The following is a 19,538-nucleotide window of genomic DNA, read 5'->3' on the forward strand; positions in this document are numbered from 1 at the left end:
TGTTTGTCACTCTGTGAGCTTTGCCTCTCCTTTTGCCGGCTGTAATGGAAACCAGCGGGGGTCCAGCCTGGCTCAGTAACAGCAGCCAGTGTTTTTCTATCACTCTGTCACCCCAGCCATGATGAACAGAAGCAGGAGCAGCCCAGGGGGTAGCAGGAGGGAAAGGGGCAGCCAAACATACACCTTCCTCACATCAAAGGGCTTCTGATTAAGATTAAAGGGACAGTTTGCCCCAAAAATCAAAAATAAAAGTACTTTGCTCTTACCTGTGTAGTGCTATTTATCCACCTGGGTCATTGTGGTGAGAGTTGCTGAGTTTTTGGAGCTGTAGAGATGACTGCTTTCTCTCAAATATAATGGAACTAAATGGCACTTTTATGGTGCCCCAAGCGCCATAGAAATATATACGAAAAACTCAACAGAACTCCATCTCCAGAAATCATTAAGACCTTGATGTGAGCCGTTTAATCAAAGAGCTATTTCGTTTCCTCTGAACGACACCCTTCAACCGAATCACAGCGCAGAAGGAAGCGTGCATCTACTCATGGACGAGAGGCTCATGTTGTGACCATGTTTGTCACCACAGAAAAATGTGTCATTAACCGCCCAGCCAAACTTGAAAGATTAAAAAAAAATCACCAAATATATAAAATTAGGTTTCACAGTCGTGCAAAATAAGCAGCTTTCTCTGCTCTGACCCACTGGGGACGAGTCCGCTCTGCTGTCTCAGTGTCAAATACCACTACGACCTGATAACGACCTGATGATGCTCCATCCAGCAGCTTTACTGGACTTGTGCAGACATGTTTGAGCCACCAGAACCAGAATCCAGTTCCTGACCTCAGTGACTTATCTGAGAATCAACTCGTTCCTCTCAATCTGCAGCAGAATGATAATGTTTTTCTTTCTGTCAGGAAGTGAGCAGTAACTGAATGGCTGATTTGGAGTGAAAGAGTCAAGTGAAAGGTTACTTCGGTTTGCTTGTTGCACTGCTAACACTAAATGCTAATGCATTCTAGTTTATATTGTGTTAAGGTACAATGGCTGCACTGCACCATGGAGCCATGATTTCAGTACAGCATAGTTCTCAGTCTTTTCCCATGTTTTCAGCAACTATTTTTTAACATGTATAATGTGTTTAGAAACAAATCTCTAATATTCCTTTGCACAGACTTCTATTGCATCCACCTCAGCTGAGCTATAACCTCTCTTCCATGACTAGATGCACACTTCCTGCGTGGTGATATGGTTTGTGGGTGTAGTTCTGTAGAAAGACGAAAAATAGTTCCTACCTGAAACTGCTCACAGTAAGGTTTGTGGATTATCTTGAGTAACCGGGTCATTATTTCTTGAAAGCGACATTGCTGTTCAGTTTTTTAAATGTATTTCTTCTGTGCTTTGAGAGCCTCTATGAAAGCCCTGTCTCCTCATGGTATGGCTGGACTAAACTCCTCCCAATTTTGATTCTTAAACTTCGTTTTTCCACTGCAAGTACTCCCTCATTGTAGGTGGAGCTACTGTCATAGTGATGCTGTGTACGGGTGCTTTGGTCTTGAGAAGCTACAGTCTTCATTCAGTGACAAACTGTAGCCTACACTGTACATTTACTGCCAGACTGACAGCTTCACTGCTCACCTTTTCCTCTGCTCCGCTGCATTCACACGCTCCACCACTTGTTCTTTTGAAGGGACGGTGTTCTTTATACGCCTGCAGTTCATCAACAGACCACAGCGTGGTTTTGTGGGCTGCTATTTTTAAGTGAATAAAAAAAAACTGTGGCTGCAATTGATGGTAACTTGTCTATTTTTGCATCACATCCTGTGTTGTGCAACCAATCAGCAGTTCAGGTCTGCAGTGTTTACAAGTTCTGTGTTAGCATCGGCTCAGGTTGCTGGGAGCCGCGACTTAGATGATACCAGATAGTACCAGATGTTATCTGTAGCTGAAAGTTTTATATGGAAATGGAAACCTTTATAGTCAAGAGATAGCAGACATCTCTACAGCTAATATCTCTAAAACCTGGCAATGCACACAAAAATAATCTAGATGATTAAATAGCACTGCAAGAGGGAAACATGTATTTTGAACAGTCCCTTTAAGTGCTTGCAGAATTGACCTGCACAGCCCAGTGTTTTTATTTGTTTTTTTTTTTTAACCAAAACAGTAACTTCCACATTTAAGGGGATTTCCTGTATTTGCCAAACAACAATGTGTAATTTTCTGCAAATCAAATAACACACTGAAAGCTGGGTTCTCTGTATTATCTTAAATCCTTATAACAGCTCGAGAGACAAAAGCCTTAATGAGAGTGTGTGTGAGTGTGGCTACTGGCCAGACTGCATGGTTGGTTTAGGAGCTCCTCCCACCTCCTTGTGTTCTCCCCACGCTGCTGCTGCTGCAGAGGACTCCTGCTCCGCCTCACCAACACCACTACTCCACCTCTGCACAGTGCAACAGCAACAGCAGCAGCAGCAGCAGCAGGAGAAACAGGAGCAGCATGTCAGGCGGCTGGAGCCGAAACCAGCCTGCAGCAGCACCACGCAGCCTCCTCCTGCCTCATTAACCTGTCGCGCGTTGGATACGTAAAGAAAACACGGATAATTTTTTTCCCCCCTGCTGGAATCAGAGGAGCAGTTTCGATACAGCTGTGGTGTTTAATTTTTCTTGAGTGTGTTTTTTGGAGAGCTTTCGTGTTGCCAGGGAAGAGAAAGTCCGAGCAGGTAAGCAGACAGTACATAACCTTGGCTACTTCAAGCGTGGTTACATTGTAGCGTTTACACACCTATTTGTTTGGATTAATGATACTAATGTAACTTATTAATGCAGGTGATGAAAACACGCCAATTGTGCCGGTTTCCTCACCGCACGAGGACATAAAGGATTGTTTTTTTTTGTTTGTTTGTTTGTTTGTTTGTTTGTTTTTTGCTAAAATAACCCACCCGTAAGGCAAACTTGGGATTGTGCGTTTAGCCAAAATTTCATTTATCACGCCTAAAAAAACAGCGTAAACGGGAACACGTGGGGTGTGTAGCCTATGCCGAATTTATCTTAGGAACAAGCGCTTGCAAAATATTTAAATGAACCGTGTTGAGGTGGAAGTTTTGAGATATTTGTCAGAAGTTCACAAGTTTTTGGCGGAAATCCCTACCGAGTATCGCAAAAAAACAGGTTGTCCCCCTCCTCCTCCTCCTCTGAATGAATGACTGGGCTGTGTGTGACTGAGGCAGCAGGCGTGACAAATGTTGCTCGTAAAAGAATTTGTATTCAAAGTGGGTGACTGACTACACACTGACCTGATTATCAGACCGTTAATATGGACTACAGGTAATTATTTTGATTATGCATGAATACTTTAAAAGCATCTCATTAATTTAAGTGTATGATCTTTTCTGATTTTTTTTTTTTTTTTTGGCATAACGGTAAAGCAATCCCCCAAAAAGCAGTCAGTGGGATAATATGATGAATTATGTTACAGTAATCCTAGAATAAAAACCATCAAATGATCTGTAGTTCTGTAGTTCTCATGCATGTGCTGGTGTGTTCAGGGCAGTGGTTCTCAAAGGTGGGTTCAGGGACCTCCAAGGATCCTTGAGGGGGCTCCAAGGGGTCCTATTTATTTTTGGCTGTAATTCCATCACAAGTAACACAATAACAGAATGTATATGACTGTTTGTTCATGTGTTTCACACACTAGTGTTTCATCTGTATTAATTTAGCAGTGATACATCAACTACCACCACTTTAATATGTGAAAACATTGTAATTTAGCCTGAATTTTATCTATAACTAAACCAGAGCTGCATTGATAATTGCTTAGTCGATTATTAATTGATTATTAAATTAAACACCAACTATTTTGATAATAGAGTAACTGTCAAAAACATCAAAATTCTCAGATTTTAGCATCTTAAATGTGAATATTTTCTGGTTTCTTACCTCCTCTCTGACAGTAAACTGAATATCTTTGGGTTGTGAGTAGAATAAGATATGTGAGGATGTTATCTTAAGCTTTTGGAAGCACTGATTGACATTTTTCACCATTTTCTGACATTTTAAAGCAAACAGCTATTAATCAGTTAAACGAGAAAACAATCATTAGTTGCAGCCGTAAACTAAAGTGATGATTATATAACAACATGTCAACTTTAAGCCCAACTAAGACTCAAACAGCGAGCATACGAGACAAAACTACTCTAATAAAAACATGTAAAAACAAACATCTTAGTCAGATGAGGGTCCGTGGTCTAGTTTGTGTCAGTTTAGGGGTCCTTGAAGTGAAAACATTTGAGAATCACTGGTTCAGTGGGTTGTTCCGCTGCTGCTGCAGAAGCACTCAGACACAAAGTGCAGTTTTACCAGCTGTTGAGTGTTGATAAGCCCTCTAACCTTTACCTTAATGACTCCTCCTGGTCACCGTATCTGTAGGCTATTTAAACCGTTGCCATCCTGTCTCTATTGCAGCCTGACAGCCTGTTAGCTCAAAGCAAATGCCTGGTTTTGTGTTTCAAGGGAAAACCGGCACACAGTTTTAGCTTTTAAGACTTAAGGATATGATGCTTAGAGCGCCTCAGAGGAGGGTTTTTTTAATGCCTCGGCATGTGAGTGTGTTTTTTGAGACATCTAGTGGCCGGGCGTCTGAGTGTGATGTGCAGAGGTCAAGGGGACATGTGGATGGTGACTTCAAGGCCCATGATGTTTTTATTAGGTGGCTCAAAACCTGTAAACCCCACATCAGACCAACATCCACCCTCAAGTCATGTTTTCATTGCACTCTGGGACTGTAGCCTGTAGCCTTCAGTCAAAAAATCAATTAGTTATAAACAATTAAATCAATTGCCAACTGGTTTAATGACCAATTCATTGTTTTGGGTAATTCTTTAAAGAAAAATGTCCAAAGTCTCTGATTTCTCTGAATACATTTGTGATAAACATTTTTCACCATTTTCTGATATTTTATGGACCAGACAACTTATTGATTAATTGAGAAAATGATTGACAGATGAATGGATAATGAAAACAATCATTAGTTGCACCCTACTAGGACCGCAGTTATTGTTTTCATCATAGATTTATCTGTCATTTTCTCAATATATTTTCAGTTTACTGTCATAGAGGAGTCAAGAAACTAAAAAAATGTCATATTTGAGAGGCTTTTTTCTATAGAAATGACTCAAAACAAGTTGCTGACTCATCTAATAGTTGACAACTTATTGATTAATCAGCTAATAGTTGCAACTCTTTTGCACTCATTTTATTTTTCTAGACCCTGATTTCTCACATGCTCATGAGATATTTTTCATAGTCTCTGTTTTGTATTGCAGGCAGGGCTCGAATTTTTGTCATAGGCTGAACTTCCTGGCAGTTATGCCCCGTCTGTGTGTTTTTACAAGTGAGAAATATTGGACCTTGAGCTTGAGGAGGTGTGGGGAATGTGGACAGCGGGGTCTAACTCTGTTCAAACAAAGCAAACAAGAGCTAGAATAAACCTCAACTGAGGTGCAGTTTGAGATACGTTTCTGTTTTCTCTTGGAAATCCAGTTTTCAGGTGAACCTCACACCACTTCTGTTGTTTTCTGTGATTCCCTGCTGGGAAAGTGCAACAACAGAGACTGAAGTGTCCCCTGTCAGTTTGGTGTTAACTTACTAAACATACCGTGACAGTGCTCTGTCTGCCTATGCTTTCTTATTGCCCAACTGTCCCATAAAACCCCCTAGACAGACGTGTTTTTGACTGGCAGGCCTCGTAGCCTTAATGATGTGTGTCTCCAGTCAGTCATCGCTTCATATGACTCATGCACAATGCTATAAGATGTTAGGCAAGGCTCCGTTTCCTCTGTTGTCGCAGGAACGGTTAAACAAACAGTGAGCCTGTGGGTGCTTTCCTGCCCAAACTGAGTCAGACAGAACAAAGAAAAATGTAAACATGCATTATCTCTATTAACAGGAACACTCTTCATTCCTATAGGATTAGTGGAATGCAATGTTGTAATACTGGAGCCACGAATTAGCAACAGTCGAAACAAGTCTCAAGCATTCCTTATCTTTTATTCTGCTATGTTTTTTAATCAATAATCAAGTGGAGGGTTTAGACTTGGTTGCACCACTGAAGACCAGAGCAAAACTAGGTTTAAAATGAGTAAATCCAGAATTAAATTAAGCAGTCATTAGGCTCTGTTGTACAATTAAAAACTAATCTCAATTTAGGAAATCCAAATTTAGTGATGTTATCAGAAACTAATGAGTTTAATCAATGTGGAGATACATTATATTGTTTGTTAGTTAGCTAAAAAAAAGTTGAATTGTTTGCTAGCTATCTAATGCTTAAAAAAAGTTATACTGTTTGCTAGCAAGCTAAAAAGTTGACAAAGGATTACATTGTTAGCGATCTAATGATTAAAGAAAACGTATTGTTTGCTAGCTAGCTAAAAAGTTGGTTAGCCTAATTAGCCTACTCATGATGGCTCAGCTCAGCAGAGAATTAATTTTCTCAACCCGTCTCAAAAATGTAGCCATTTTAAAATGTTTAAGTTTAAAGTTCATACTGGATCGACGTTTAAAGCAGAGTTTAAATTTTGGGGGGGAACAGAATTATATTTAATTTAGGTTTAGAGTAAAAACTAAACTGAGGTTTAAAGTGAGGGTTAAATGTAATATTACTTAATTTTAAGCTCATTTAAAAGTTTGGTGCAACATAACGTGGTAACGTAACAGTGATATTTAGGCTACCTGAGGGTGTTTTTATTGTCTTAGAGAAGTCATTTTTCATCCTCCTGCCTCCTCTGTTTCTACTTCTGGATAATGAGCCTAGACAGCGGGCTAATGTTGCCGTGTGTCATTGCAGCACCTTGTTGAGAGGCAATTAAAGCTGTGTAAAGGACATAAAGAGGGACACCCAGATGCAAGGAAACAAATGATGGTGTTGATCCTCTCACTGTCAGTCCAGTTAAACAGGACACATAGAGAGGAGAGGAAGGAGGTGTGTGTGTGTGTGTGTGTGTGTGTGTGGGTCAGTTTGTTTGCGAGAGAAGGAGGACACATGTGGAGTGGGAGGTTTGTGAAAGGGGGGGAAGGGAGGTTGTTGTGGGTGTGAGATTCACCCTGGTGAGACTTGCGCCTTTAGACATTCCTGACATTCCGACCTCCGGGATGCTTGAGGCTCCTCCGTCTTCTTCTAGCATGTCGGGGGCTGCAGAGGACTCCGGAGGGCTTTTATGTTGCAAGGCTCACACCGGCAGGCCCTTTGGTTGAACAGAAACCACATACCCTCTAATTTAAGGAGGCCATGGGAACAAGTAGCACAGCAGACAGCAGGTCTTCTTAAGTTACATCCGCGGATGACAGTTAAATCCTCACGGAGGTCTTCCATGAGCTTAAACACACTTGTCAGCCCGCACTCTCTCATCACTTTCTTAACACTTGTGAGTGGGTGTTGGGACTTCTGACTTACTTTCTCTCTTTTTCTGCCCAAAATTTCAGGCACCTGGATTCAGAAATCATAGATCTCAGGCAAAAAAAATATGACTTTCTCTCTCTAATGTCCAATACTTTAATTCAGAGTATTGTTTGCAGGATTATTACAATTATTTTCAAAATGGCAACAAGATCCAGGAAGTCTTGCTTAATATTAAGTTATGCAGACACTCATACATAAAACAGGCCTGCGCACAAAGAATAAATTTATAATACTATTTCACCAGAGGACAGATTGCCTTAGTTTTTCCGTGGTTGACTGCATAACTTAATATTAAGCAAAACTTCTTGGATCTTGCTGTCGTTTTGTAGTTTTACCTGCCTCACTAAAGAACACCAAACTTTAATCATTATTTTTGTTATCATTTAATCTGTTGAGTGTGTGATGTGATGTCCTCAAGTATTTTTTTTGTCCATAGTCCAAAGATGTTCAGTTCACTGTCTTAGAGGAGTAAAGAAAAGAGAAAATATTCACACTTCTGAAGCTGAAATCAGAGAATTTTGGCTTTTAAAAAAAATTAATTATCAAAGTATTTGGTGATTAATTTAATAGTTGACGAATAATAGATTTATCCAATAAAATGTCAATGTTGATCATAGTGTTAGCTTTAATTATATACCTTTCAACATGGAAAGGTTTCATCTTGCACACTAAAAATGGTTGAACGTGGTTGATAAATATGATAAAATTACATCATCTTCTCAGTCTTTCGTTCTCTCAATTCAGCTGAAGTCTAACCAAGTAATTTTACAAGTTTCTAATCATTAATTTTCCACCTTTTTAAATGAAACGTGACCCATGTACTGTCTGACATCTAAAAGGAATGCCAACTCCAAATACTTTATTAATATGTTTATGAATTTCATGCCAATGAAGTACAATAGCCTGGCAATTCCAGAAAATATGGAAGTAATTGGCATAATTTATCACACATTATCTCCAACATCCACAACCACTTTCCTGATGTTGTTTCTGCATGGATGTAATAAAAAACCTTTGAATATTTTTCCAACAAAAGTCTTGGCATGTAGTTGAACTGGTGGAATTCCATTGTGCTTCTGCATCCTGCCTCCGAAATCGAAATTTCCCTCGTTCTCCCACTTCTTTTTTTTATATGCAGCGTCTGCTCAGACTTGGACTGGAGAATGCCATTATACAATCTGAGGGATCTTATGTAATACAAGCACTTTTACTTGTCCATAAAGACACATGGTATTATGATTATCACGCAACCTTTGGGCAAGAAGTGGTTACATGCACATCATGCCAACAATGTACCTCATTCTTCTTTCTCTCTCCTCTACATGTCCCGCCTTGTGATCATTTTGTGACGTTGCAACCATCTGCGGTCCAGCCATGACAGTTCATCCTGTGTCTGCGAGATCACTCAACAGCCACTTCTGACCACACCTAAATGAGCAAACCGAAGATGTCAGCGTGCAGTGACTTTGCAGAACACGTGTGGAAACCCGGCTCTTGTAAGAACTGCTTCCACCCGCTTAGTGCGCATCACAAGACTGTTGGCAGCCTGAGCGGCAGCGTGCCAGTTGCTTGTTTGAAGAGCAGCCCGGGAGGTGATGAAGAAACTGGAGTAACATCGCCTTCGCCCTACAGCAAGCCAACCATCGCTGTCAAACCCACTATGATGAGCCTCGACACCAACGAGTCTGTGACGGATGTCAACATGAACATAGAGCAGGTGAGTCTCTTAAAAGTCTTTGAGTTTATTGCTATCCAGAATGATTTATATGTTCTTTAATGGGTGCTAATGTTTTTTGTGTGACAGGAGAACACAAAGAGCCCAGTTGAGCGTTTGGGCCTGAAGAAGCTCTTGGACTTGTCGTCTCTTTACATTGACAGCAATGGCTGCAACAAGGCCCACAGAGAGGCGGTTCTCCAGAGTCCTGAAACCAAGATGGACTTCAACAACGGCTTCTCTCTGACGTCCTTATCCCCCAACATCCTGCCTAAAGACTCCATGATCATCAGCAATATCTTCGTTACGCAGGAGGAGGGTCGAGGTTCTCAGAGTTTGAAGAAGAACGCCAATGGAGATGCTTGCAGGCAGCAGAATACAACCCCCACTAGAACCAAGAGCACTTACAATGGAATTGGTGTGACTACCAGGGCGAACTGTCAGGAGTCCCATCAGGCATCAGTGGATATACCCTTTTCTGTGGATATTGTCCCTTCCAGTCCTCCCACAGTTCATAGTAATGGTACAACAAAGACACCCAGCACTTCCTCCACCACGGTCTTAAGTGTGGACACCACCAGTCCAAGCCCCCCTCCCACTCAATCCCTCCAGTCTCCTCCCGTCCTGTCCAAACAGACCAGCCTGTCGGACTCCTCTTGTTCTTATCGTAGCAGCACAGATTCACTTCCTGGGCCAGAGGGGTCGGGAGGAAGACCAGTCAGGTCAGGGAGCCCCCAAAGCTCACCAGGCATGGGTAGCTCACATTCAGCTCCCAACTCTCCCAACGGACAGCCAGACTCTGAACCCATTTATGCAGAGAGCACCAAGAAAAAGCGCAGGCCGCAAGGCAATGGGGTGCAGTCCCATCCAGACTCCCCAAACCAGACTAAGAACTCGTCCTCTGAGCTGGAGCTTTCAGGAGACACTCAACGGGCCACTATCACAGTAATGGCCACCCACACAGAGGAGAACAACAGGACTTTCTACCTGAGCAGTCCAGATTCAGCCATCAGCACCCAATGCCACTTCAGCCCCACAGCACGTAAAGACCCCACCAGTCCAGCCTTCCGCTGGCCCAGCCCCAGCCACAGTGCACCCTCTTTGGCCACAGAAGCCCCAACCCTCCACCCCAAGCCTCAGTCTAGCCCACCCATTCCCCCAAAAAGGACCAGCCGTTCCCCAAAACTGGGCACCTCTAGTCTTTCACCGTCCATGTCCTCCCCAGTCCCTCTTCCTGATCTCCCCAAACTGGGCACCTCCAGCCTTTCATCATCCATCTCATCTCCTGTCCCTCTCCCTGAACTCCCCATGCTTTTCCTCGTCTCTGCCAGAGAGGGCCACTTCAAGGTCCACACTGAGAACCACAGCGTCGTGGCATCCGAACGCTGGCACAAGCCCCACCACCACAACTCTGGCTGGAACTGTCGCATCGAGGAAGAAGAAGAGGAGGAAGAGCGGAAAGACGGGGAGAAGAAGAAACTGGCCGCCAACCCGGCGGGGACAACCTCTCGTTTGACAGGCCTGGTCAATGGTGCCGCTGTCTGGAAGGAGGCCAGCGACTGCAAGGCCCACAGCAGCGGCCCCCCTCCGACGACAGAGCCAGGCACGGCCCCCCCGGCTGCCGCCAACAATGGTGCCTGTCAGGGGGAGACTGAGGGCACCGGTGCAGAGGAGGAGGGCAAGCAGAACGGGAGCATGCCGGCCAGGCAACCGTTGCATAGCGGCTCATCAGAGCTGCTGGCAGCTGGGAAGGGAGCTGCCAACAATGAACCCAATCCGCCACCTCCCCCACCTAAGAAACTTCACAGGTAAGAAGAACAAAGAACTTCTTGTTTGGCATTTTCAATTATTAACCCTTAAATAGCAGAGAACACCAGCGCTGTATCTGGGTAGGACTACATCTGATAGATGTCATTAGTTATTGATTAATCTTTTAAAGTTGTCAGTGAAGTGTCTGAATTGGTAACAAAATGCCAGTTAGAAGTGTGAGGCCATGACATTGCTACTCAGTGTGACACAAATCATCAAGATATTCAGTTTACAACATGAAGCAATCCAAAGTGAGCAGCTGTACATGATGCTGTAGATGATGGGCTTAGATGATTAAGACATCATCATTCAACTTCATAAGTGAGTTTTTGGAAGGTTTTATGGCTGCAACTACTGATTATTTTCATTGTCCATTAATCTGTTGATTATTTTCTTGATAAACTGATAAGTTGGTTGGACCATAAATTGTCAGAAAATGGTGAAAAATGTTAATAGGTGTCTTCCAGAGCCCAAGATTATGCTCTCAGATGTCTTTTTTGTCCACAACTCGAAAATACTCATTTTACTTTCCTAGAGGAGTAAAGAAACCAGAAAATATTCACATTTAAGGACCTAAAATTAGACAAATTTGCTTTTTTCTTTCTTAAAAAAACTACTCAAACCGATTAATCCATTATAAAAATAGTTAGCGATTAATTTAATAATTGACAACTAATTGATTAACTGATTAATTGTTGCAGCTCTAGTAGGGTTTGTTTTCCTGATTAACCAAATATATTTTATGCTGGTTCTGTAATTTCATCTAATGCAGCTGAGAAGGTTCAGTGGTGCAAAAAGTTACACATCTGTTCACATGGAATTTTCAACAAATTACCTGTTAGATTTGTCATGACAGCAGAAAATTAACTTTGATGCGACAGTAGTATTAAAAACTCAAACATACTCAATGCCATGGCAAAAATAAAAATAAGTCCTCGGCTCACAGAATATGATCATTTCCTCATTTCCTTCTAAAAAAAACAAGCTGCACACGGTGCTGGTACAGAAAAAGTCACTGATGGCTGTCTGGTTTTGCTGCAAGACAAATTTTCAGGAACAAAAATGAAGACTGAACTGAACTGAGGTCTTGAACAAGCACTTAGATCTTTTTTTTTAATAGCTTTGGTACTGGTGATACCATCATTAACAGATACTGTATTGAAGGGAGGATTGAAGTATGGATATTTTTGCCAGGACAAGTTAGTGTTTAGTTGTTTGGTGCAGCTGAGAAGAATCAGAAGTGCAAAATATTTGATCTGTTCTCATATAATTACCTATTATACATTTCTCATAATACTCTATGCTAAAACAGGGCAAAATCCAGTAAATACACCAGCTATTTTGAGGGAGGATTTGTGTTAAATATCGTTTACAATAAGGCACCTGTGTGAAAGACAAAAAGCACACTATACACATGCTGTAAGATGAATACTATGCATTTATCAAACTTGAACTGCCCATTATAGCACACATTTGCGTGCCTATCCTTCACTCGCCTACCTGAGACTTGCATTAGAATTAATGGGACTGTAATTCTGCTGTGAGACTGTGGTTTCATTATATTCCATAATTTAGCACTTACAACATGCACTTACTCTAAATGCATAATGTGTTTTGCTCTCTGATGGGACGGCATGTATATATTAAAGTGTTGGTGCTGCATGTGGCGTTGCCTGTGACTGTGCGTGTGTGCACATGCATGCATCCTGCTGCAGTCGTCTGTGTGAATCTTGCTGTGCCTTCTCCTTTCACAGCATCATTATTCAGCCTTGAATCAGCCTCCATTCTAGCGCCTTGTGATCATTCAAACTGTTCCGGCATATTCCTCAATGCATGCCTTGTTCTATTCATGCTGGTAATGTGACTTTTTCAATTCTAATTAACACACAAAATGGGTCTGTTAAATAGCCCCCTGCTGTGTCACGTTGCTATAAATTTGTTTTGGCTGCAGCACAATAGACAGAACTGTAAAGAACAAAAAAACAGGCCTTGTTCCATTGATATGGTCATGGAGGGACAACGCTGTCATTTGCATCGTTGGGCAAAGTAAATGTCATGTTTGCACTGTTAGTTTGTGCTTTAAATTCTTGATGTGTACGTGCTGAAATGCACATCCTATTACTTTTAAAAGGGATGGTTATTTGATGTGGGGTTGCATGCAATACTCACTGACAGTAAGTGTATTACTCAGAGTAGACGGCGGTTGATTTTCCTGACTGAAAACCATAGTTATATACTATATATACTCCACAGGCAAATCAGTAATTTTACCTTGCAGGAAACGGGAGTTGCTAGTCTGTCGCTGCCTCAATCTCATTTAAAGTAAAACTGTGACAAAATTTTAAATATTGCACAGACTTAAAGTAATAATAAATAACCTATTCACAGCAGTACATTGCTTAGCTTCCATGCTTGTGCTCCTCTCTGCTTGTCCAAACTGGGGACCTGCCAGCTGCCATCCACTGTAGCAAATACTCTGACCGATAAGTACCTCATTCAGCCCCACTTCAAACAGTGCGAAGTATCCCTTTAAGGCTTATTAACAGTGTTTAATTCCATCACTTCCAGGATATGCAGAATGATTAATGCCCACCTTTATTGTGACCTACTCTGTGCTCTCCTAGCCTACATAGCCCTTTATTAGCAGTAACACTCGAACACATGCTTTAACCTGAGTCTGCATCAGGCTAAGAATACACGCCGCTGTCTGAGTCAGCTACCCAAAGCAGAAACAGAAAAGAGACCTTGTGCTGCAGTTATTAGAGCATCAAATGATCCCCTCAAAATAAACTTTGCATTGTCTGGCTCGGAGGGCATGCTGAGGTGCAACTTCCTCAAAAGAAACAGATGTTCTGCCATCTTGAGCTGCTGGAGTCAGCAGAAGCTGAGTGGGAATGTTTCACTGTCCAGAACACAGATTGCTGATCACATTTCAAGGGCCGTTATGTTTGCGGTAATTCTAGTAAGGACACATCTCTCCTGTTATGACATTGCCGACATTCTGCGCCGATAAAAATACACCTTGTCGAGACACATGTGGGAACACGCCTCGAGCCAACCAGCCACAGTTGTGCCTTTCTGGTGCTCCAAGTTTATCAGCGGGTTTAGTGTGTTTTTAATCAACAAGTGTCCCTGGTTACCAGGCACACACTGGAAACTCTGTCACAGAGTGCTGCAGGGAATCACAACCTAAATCTTGTCTGCAAAACAATCAAAATCATGTTCATGCGGGATGGTGGTTTGCTGGTTTATGGTGTTTTACCATTATAAGAGTAGCATAGCCCTTTTAAGGATAAGGGCGGTGTGTAAGGTGTTTGCAGTTTGCAAGTTAGGAAGAGTAACAGTGCTGATAGTAGAGCAGAAACATAGCAAACTTAGCAGTTGTGTGTCAGGCAGTAAATGGTCACAATGTCTCAGTTAATAAATGCTGCACCTTCTCAAGACAAAGGAAAATTTTTATTTCATAACTGCTGGAAAAGTGAAAGAGGTCAGCCCCTGAGCAGGAAAGGCTAGCAACAACCTTATCTTTGTGTCGACAATGTCAGCTGCAGTGCGATTGTATCTCAATGTAATCAGCATCTTTTTTTGGAGACTTATTGTGGATAAATCTGTCACTGAATGCCTGCTGTGATCGTTAAACCACTTTGCTGTCTTGAAAATGGTTGTTGTTGTCGTTAGCTGTCCACTGACTATCCCATGACGCCTTGGGGTGAATCTGTCTGCCTGTCAGACGTTTTGTTCCTGACCTGTTAACCAATCAGAGGCTGTGCTCCTGACTTGTCATGTGTTATCAGGGCTCAATAAGAAGGATTGCCCACTTCCCTGGGGCAAGTAAAATGCCTTGTCGGGCTAGTAAATCTAGCTGCTCACTTGCCTGGGAAAAAAAAGCATTGGTAATGGTTAAAGTAATTATTCAAGATGGCAGAAAATGCTCTTTCCAGCCCTTTAAATATCGAGATTTCCTGCATTTAAAGATATGACCTTGGACTTGAGATGGACATTTTCCACTATTTTCTGACCTTTTATAGATGTTGCAGCCCATAATAAATAAAACAGTTTGTACATGCTGACCCATAGATGTATTAATACATCCATGCACTGACAACAAATGCAGAAGGCAGCCATGAGATTGACCCTTCAAAATAAATAAAATAAATAAATAAAATTTGCCATGATGACAGTAATGAGCTCATCCCTATGGTAGGCATCATGTGGCTGCTGTATAGCCCTAATCAAAACTTCATGAAAAGATTTGTTTTCCGACCAAAAGGGGAATTTTGTGTGTGGAATGAATGTAAAATATTCACAATACAAAGAGACACGTGCACATGCACCCCGTGAAGCAGCATTTTGATCTGCTGAATCATTTAAAAGCCACAGATGGTTCGAAAGAATCCACCTCCCTGAGCGTTTCACAGTGAAAAGCGCCAAGTTTTTTTTTTTTCTGTTTTATGCCTCGTAGCAGGTCAGCCTACGTGTCACGTGGTGGGTCAGCCTCAGAGGTGTGTTTGTGCATGTGCCTATGTCACACACAGGTTTGTGAGTAAGCACCCTTTGACGAGGAAGGCGTGTCAACTGGTCACCGAGGTTTGCCAAAGGGAGGGGCTTCAGTGAACAGATTGTTGCCCCCGGCAACTCCCAAACTGTCCCCAGTCTGGCGCTGGGTTGCCACCAATAGAAGCAGAATTTATAGATCAGCCATGTGGATTTAAGTCCACTGAGTTAGACTTTGGTTTGAGTTGCCTTTTGCTCTGTAAACTATCGTTCCAAGACGTGCCGCCCCTCCCTCCCTCCACAGATCCATCCTGATCCCTTCTGTGCAGCAGAACAGATAGCATCTTGTTGCCGCCTGAAGTGAACCACTAGGTCAATGAGTGAATGCTATATATGAGATATGGCCGCTTTAATTTTGTGCATCTAATGGCTGCTGAGAGAGACTTTAAATACACATATGACTCGTGTGGAGCCAGGGTTGTGTTACTACACATGGCGGGGCTTTAGAGAGCCACCGGTCTGATCCAGGGGCATTCTGCGCCCGCCAGCCCGAGAAGGACCTCTGCCTCTCCAGCATGAGGTAGGCACCTGACGGCATCTTTTTCTCGTAGACTCCAGACTTGACAAAATATTTAACATTAGACTTGTGAGGGGAAGTGGTGATGCTGTTGTTCATGCAGGAAAGTGGTCGCAGAGTTTGAGCGTGTTTCAGGAAGATCGTAAAAAAAAAACGGAGCAGAGGTAAGCACAGGCCTCGGCTTATTTTCACACCTCTGTCAGGAGCTTAGTAGTTAAAATTCAGATGTGGCACGTGACAGACAGCATGTGGTCAACTTTTTGCTCATCTTATTTGATCCCTCTTTGCTCTTCGTCTAATCTCTTCTAATCCTTTTCTTCATAGATTATTCTTTTATTTGAGCTCATCCTGTTGGTAAGATTAAAATACTGCTAAGATGAAGAGAATGAGAAGTGAATTTGATTAAGAACAGTGTGTTACTTTATGGGATGTAGTGCAAACAAATGAAAGTGGGTTGTAATGAATAAGGGACAGAGATATAGCTGTCAGAAGAAGATAACAAGGCAAGACTGGAGCAGTTTGTGGAAGATAACAAGGATTGGTGTCAAACATTAATGGATCTTTGTTTCAGAGATGTGGCTGTAAAGCCATGGTAACTATCCTGTGATCATGGGGAAAAACAATGCATGCTATTCTTTTCTGCACAATATAATATGCAGAGGTTGCGTAAGAACACATGCACAAGATAGTGTGATCCAGTATAACATTAAAGCAATAAAAACTACCTTTTGTGAGTTTACATAATATGTAGGGAACACAGAATCTAATATCCTTTCACTTATCAAAACGTAAAAAGATATTTTGGATTATTTGATCTTGGGTTGTACGAGATACTGTATATTATCTACAGTAGATGCTGGTTGACACAGCCACAGTTTGGAGAAGCAGAGAGGAGCACCAGGAAGCTAAACAATGTACTCTGTGGACAGGATGAGCAGCAAAACATATTTTAGACACTTAAAATGGTTCTGTTAAAAAAAAAAATCAATATCCATTTAAGTGTATGTTTATATTTAGAATATTTTTACCACTTTAGTTGCCGTCAACATTGGTGTTTTAAAAGGTTAGTTTGGACTCACCAAAGTCGCACAGTAACACAAACTAATGCACAGTTTGGTGCAACTGTAGCTCAGCAACTCCTGTGTTCTGCGAGGTAAAATTACTGATTTCACCTGTGGAGTTTGGTTGCTTTGGAAAAAGCAAGATATTTGGCTTGTATAACGGCGCTTTCCTGACAGAAGACATTGTCTGATGGCAGTTAGTTAAGTGGTGGAAATATTATAAAAATAGCTTGCACTTAAAGTGGTGATGATTTTTTTAGATGGAGCTTTTTTGAAGTGGCTAAAATACCTTTTTGTTGCTGAGCCTGTCCACAGCAGTACATTACTTAGCTGACGTTCTTGTGTATATGTGATGCAACCCACATCAGATAATCCAAACTATCCCTTTAACATTGTAAGCTTTATATTATAAAGGCCGTGTTTGCAGGGGATTGCATTACATCGTCCAGGTGTTCATGATCCCACCTACACCCGAGCACAATCTGAGTCATCCTCCTTTTCTGCCCAACTCCACCTCTTTTTAACAAAACCCTGAATTATGTGTCAACGTTGATGTGTTGGGTGTAATCCGGTTACAGTATCTGATTTCATCACTCTGTATTTTGTATAACCAGCTTGATTTTTACAAAAAAAGAAACTGCCTGTACAGATGTTGGCCTGGAAAGCGACTTTGTGCTTGTCCTTGTGGGTTTGTAACAAACGTACATACAGTACTCTGTCTCTCAGAGGTCATCATTTTATATATTTACGACAGAGACGGCCTTAAATAAGAGTCAGGAAGTGGACCCAGTTGTGTGAACCTGAGCCACCACCACCACCACAACAACAACAACAACACTGCAGCTCAGCCTGGGTCTCATCTTACACTGTCACACTGCTATCTGTAGCTAGTTAGCTCTGTAACCCCAATCTGATCCCTTTTTAAAAACTCCCTCAGCGCCTCTCACACAGCTTTATTAATACCACACACATGTCGGGGTAGCGTGTGTGTCAACAGATCCGGTGGTGTGTTACTTACTGTAGCGTGATTGTTTACATTCTATATCTGGGTTGCTGTCGTTGCGGGGCTGATTGCAGAACACAAATCACAAATCATCATCATCATGATGAGCTCGAGCTCACGTAGACGTTTTCTCATGTAGGAAGCAAGTAAATCTTTTCTGAGGAAGTTAGCAATTAAGATGTGTATTAATAGATGTTTAGACTAAACCTGGGGATTCTGAGTAGATAAAATCAAAATGAAAGCTGCTTTTTTTGTGTTAAGACTAGAACTGCAACAATTAGTCAATTAATCTATCAGCCAAACTAAATAAAATTAATTATCAACAATTTTGATAATTGTTTCAGTCTTTTTTTTTTTAACAAATGTGAGGATGCTTGATGCTTTATTTGTCATTTATGATACTAAATGAAGAGTCTTTGGGTTGGCTTTGACGAATCGATCTGCAGATATTTCGGTAGTCAATTAATTAATTTTTCCAGCAAAATGCCAAACCACCAAATTTGATGGTGCAGGCCTCTCAAGCATTAGGATTTCTGCTCTTTGCCGTTGTCTGACGTTACAATAAAGTGAATACTTTGGGGTTTTGAACTGTTGTTTTGACCAGTGGTTTTCATAATGGGGTCTAGGGTCCAACAGGGGTCCTTTAGTGGATTGTAAGAGGCCCCCAGTAAAGGGGGAATAGAATATTTTAACTTTTAGGACATTTTGTGGAGGTTTAAACAACAAGAGAAGAAATAGGGTCAGCCGTTTTAATTGATTGTACTTTATAGTGATGCTACTTTAATCATTAATTAACAACAAACACTTTTTTATCAAACCTGAAAAAAGAAAAATTCAGAGATTCCTTAAGACAGTACTCTAGTTTGAGGGCGGTTTGCAGTAGTTTCCACTGGGGCTGAACAATTAATCAAGATATAACTGAAATTGCAATATGGCTAAGTGCAATATCCAAATTGCAGAAGCTGAAATTTTGTGATGAAGATAAAATACATGACAAAAAAGCAATATATTAGTTAGAACTGTAGTGCTGCAGAGATGTGATGCAAAAATGATCATTCCCACTAATTGTGTATTGTAACATAATCGCAATATCTGTCCAAAAAAAATGCAATATGATTTTTTTTTTACCATATCAGGGAGCCCTGGTTTCTATTTAAAAGGTGCATCGTACCTGTAACCTGTTTGGCCAACATTAGTGCGTAAATGAGGGCTGTCTAAGGTTAAGTAGTTACTGCATCACATACTGTAGTTACTAGTTTTAAATGAGAGAAGAGATGTGAGGTTGTCTGGAAGCTTTTATAAATAAATTACATGGGAGAGGTATTTCTTCTTGACTGTAAGTAAGTTAGTTGCAGCCCTTAAATGCTTGTACATTCTTCTGGTCTTAATCAGAGTCGAGGTCCTTTTTGCATGCCCTTGTTCAGTAG

The 19,538-nt window shown here is 41.5% G+C and overlaps 1 protein-coding gene across 1 annotated transcript in view; it reads left to right on the plus strand.

Moving 5' to 3' along the window:
* The first annotated feature begins 2,424 nt into the window (after positions 1-2,424).
* prag1 (PEAK1 related, kinase-activating pseudokinase 1) overlaps positions 2,425-19,538 on the plus strand; it is a 28,021-nt gene continuing 10,907 nt past the window's right edge. The window contains exons 1-3 of the mRNA XM_084745632.1: positions 2,425-2,720; positions 8,826-9,170; positions 9,258-10,975. Coding sequence (XP_084601758.1) covers positions 8,886-9,170; positions 9,258-10,975 — 2,003 coding nt within the window. The 5' untranslated portion in view covers positions 2,425-2,720; positions 8,826-8,885. The remainder of the gene's footprint in view (positions 2,721-8,825; positions 9,171-9,257; positions 10,976-19,538) is intronic.

Source organism: Lutjanus erythropterus, chromosome 20 (assembly GCF_056507025.1).
Source record: "Lutjanus erythropterus isolate fLutEry1 chromosome 20, fLutEry1.hap2, whole genome shotgun sequence".
Taxonomy (NCBI): Eukaryota; Metazoa; Chordata; class Actinopteri; order Lutjaniformes; family Lutjanidae; genus Lutjanus; species Lutjanus erythropterus.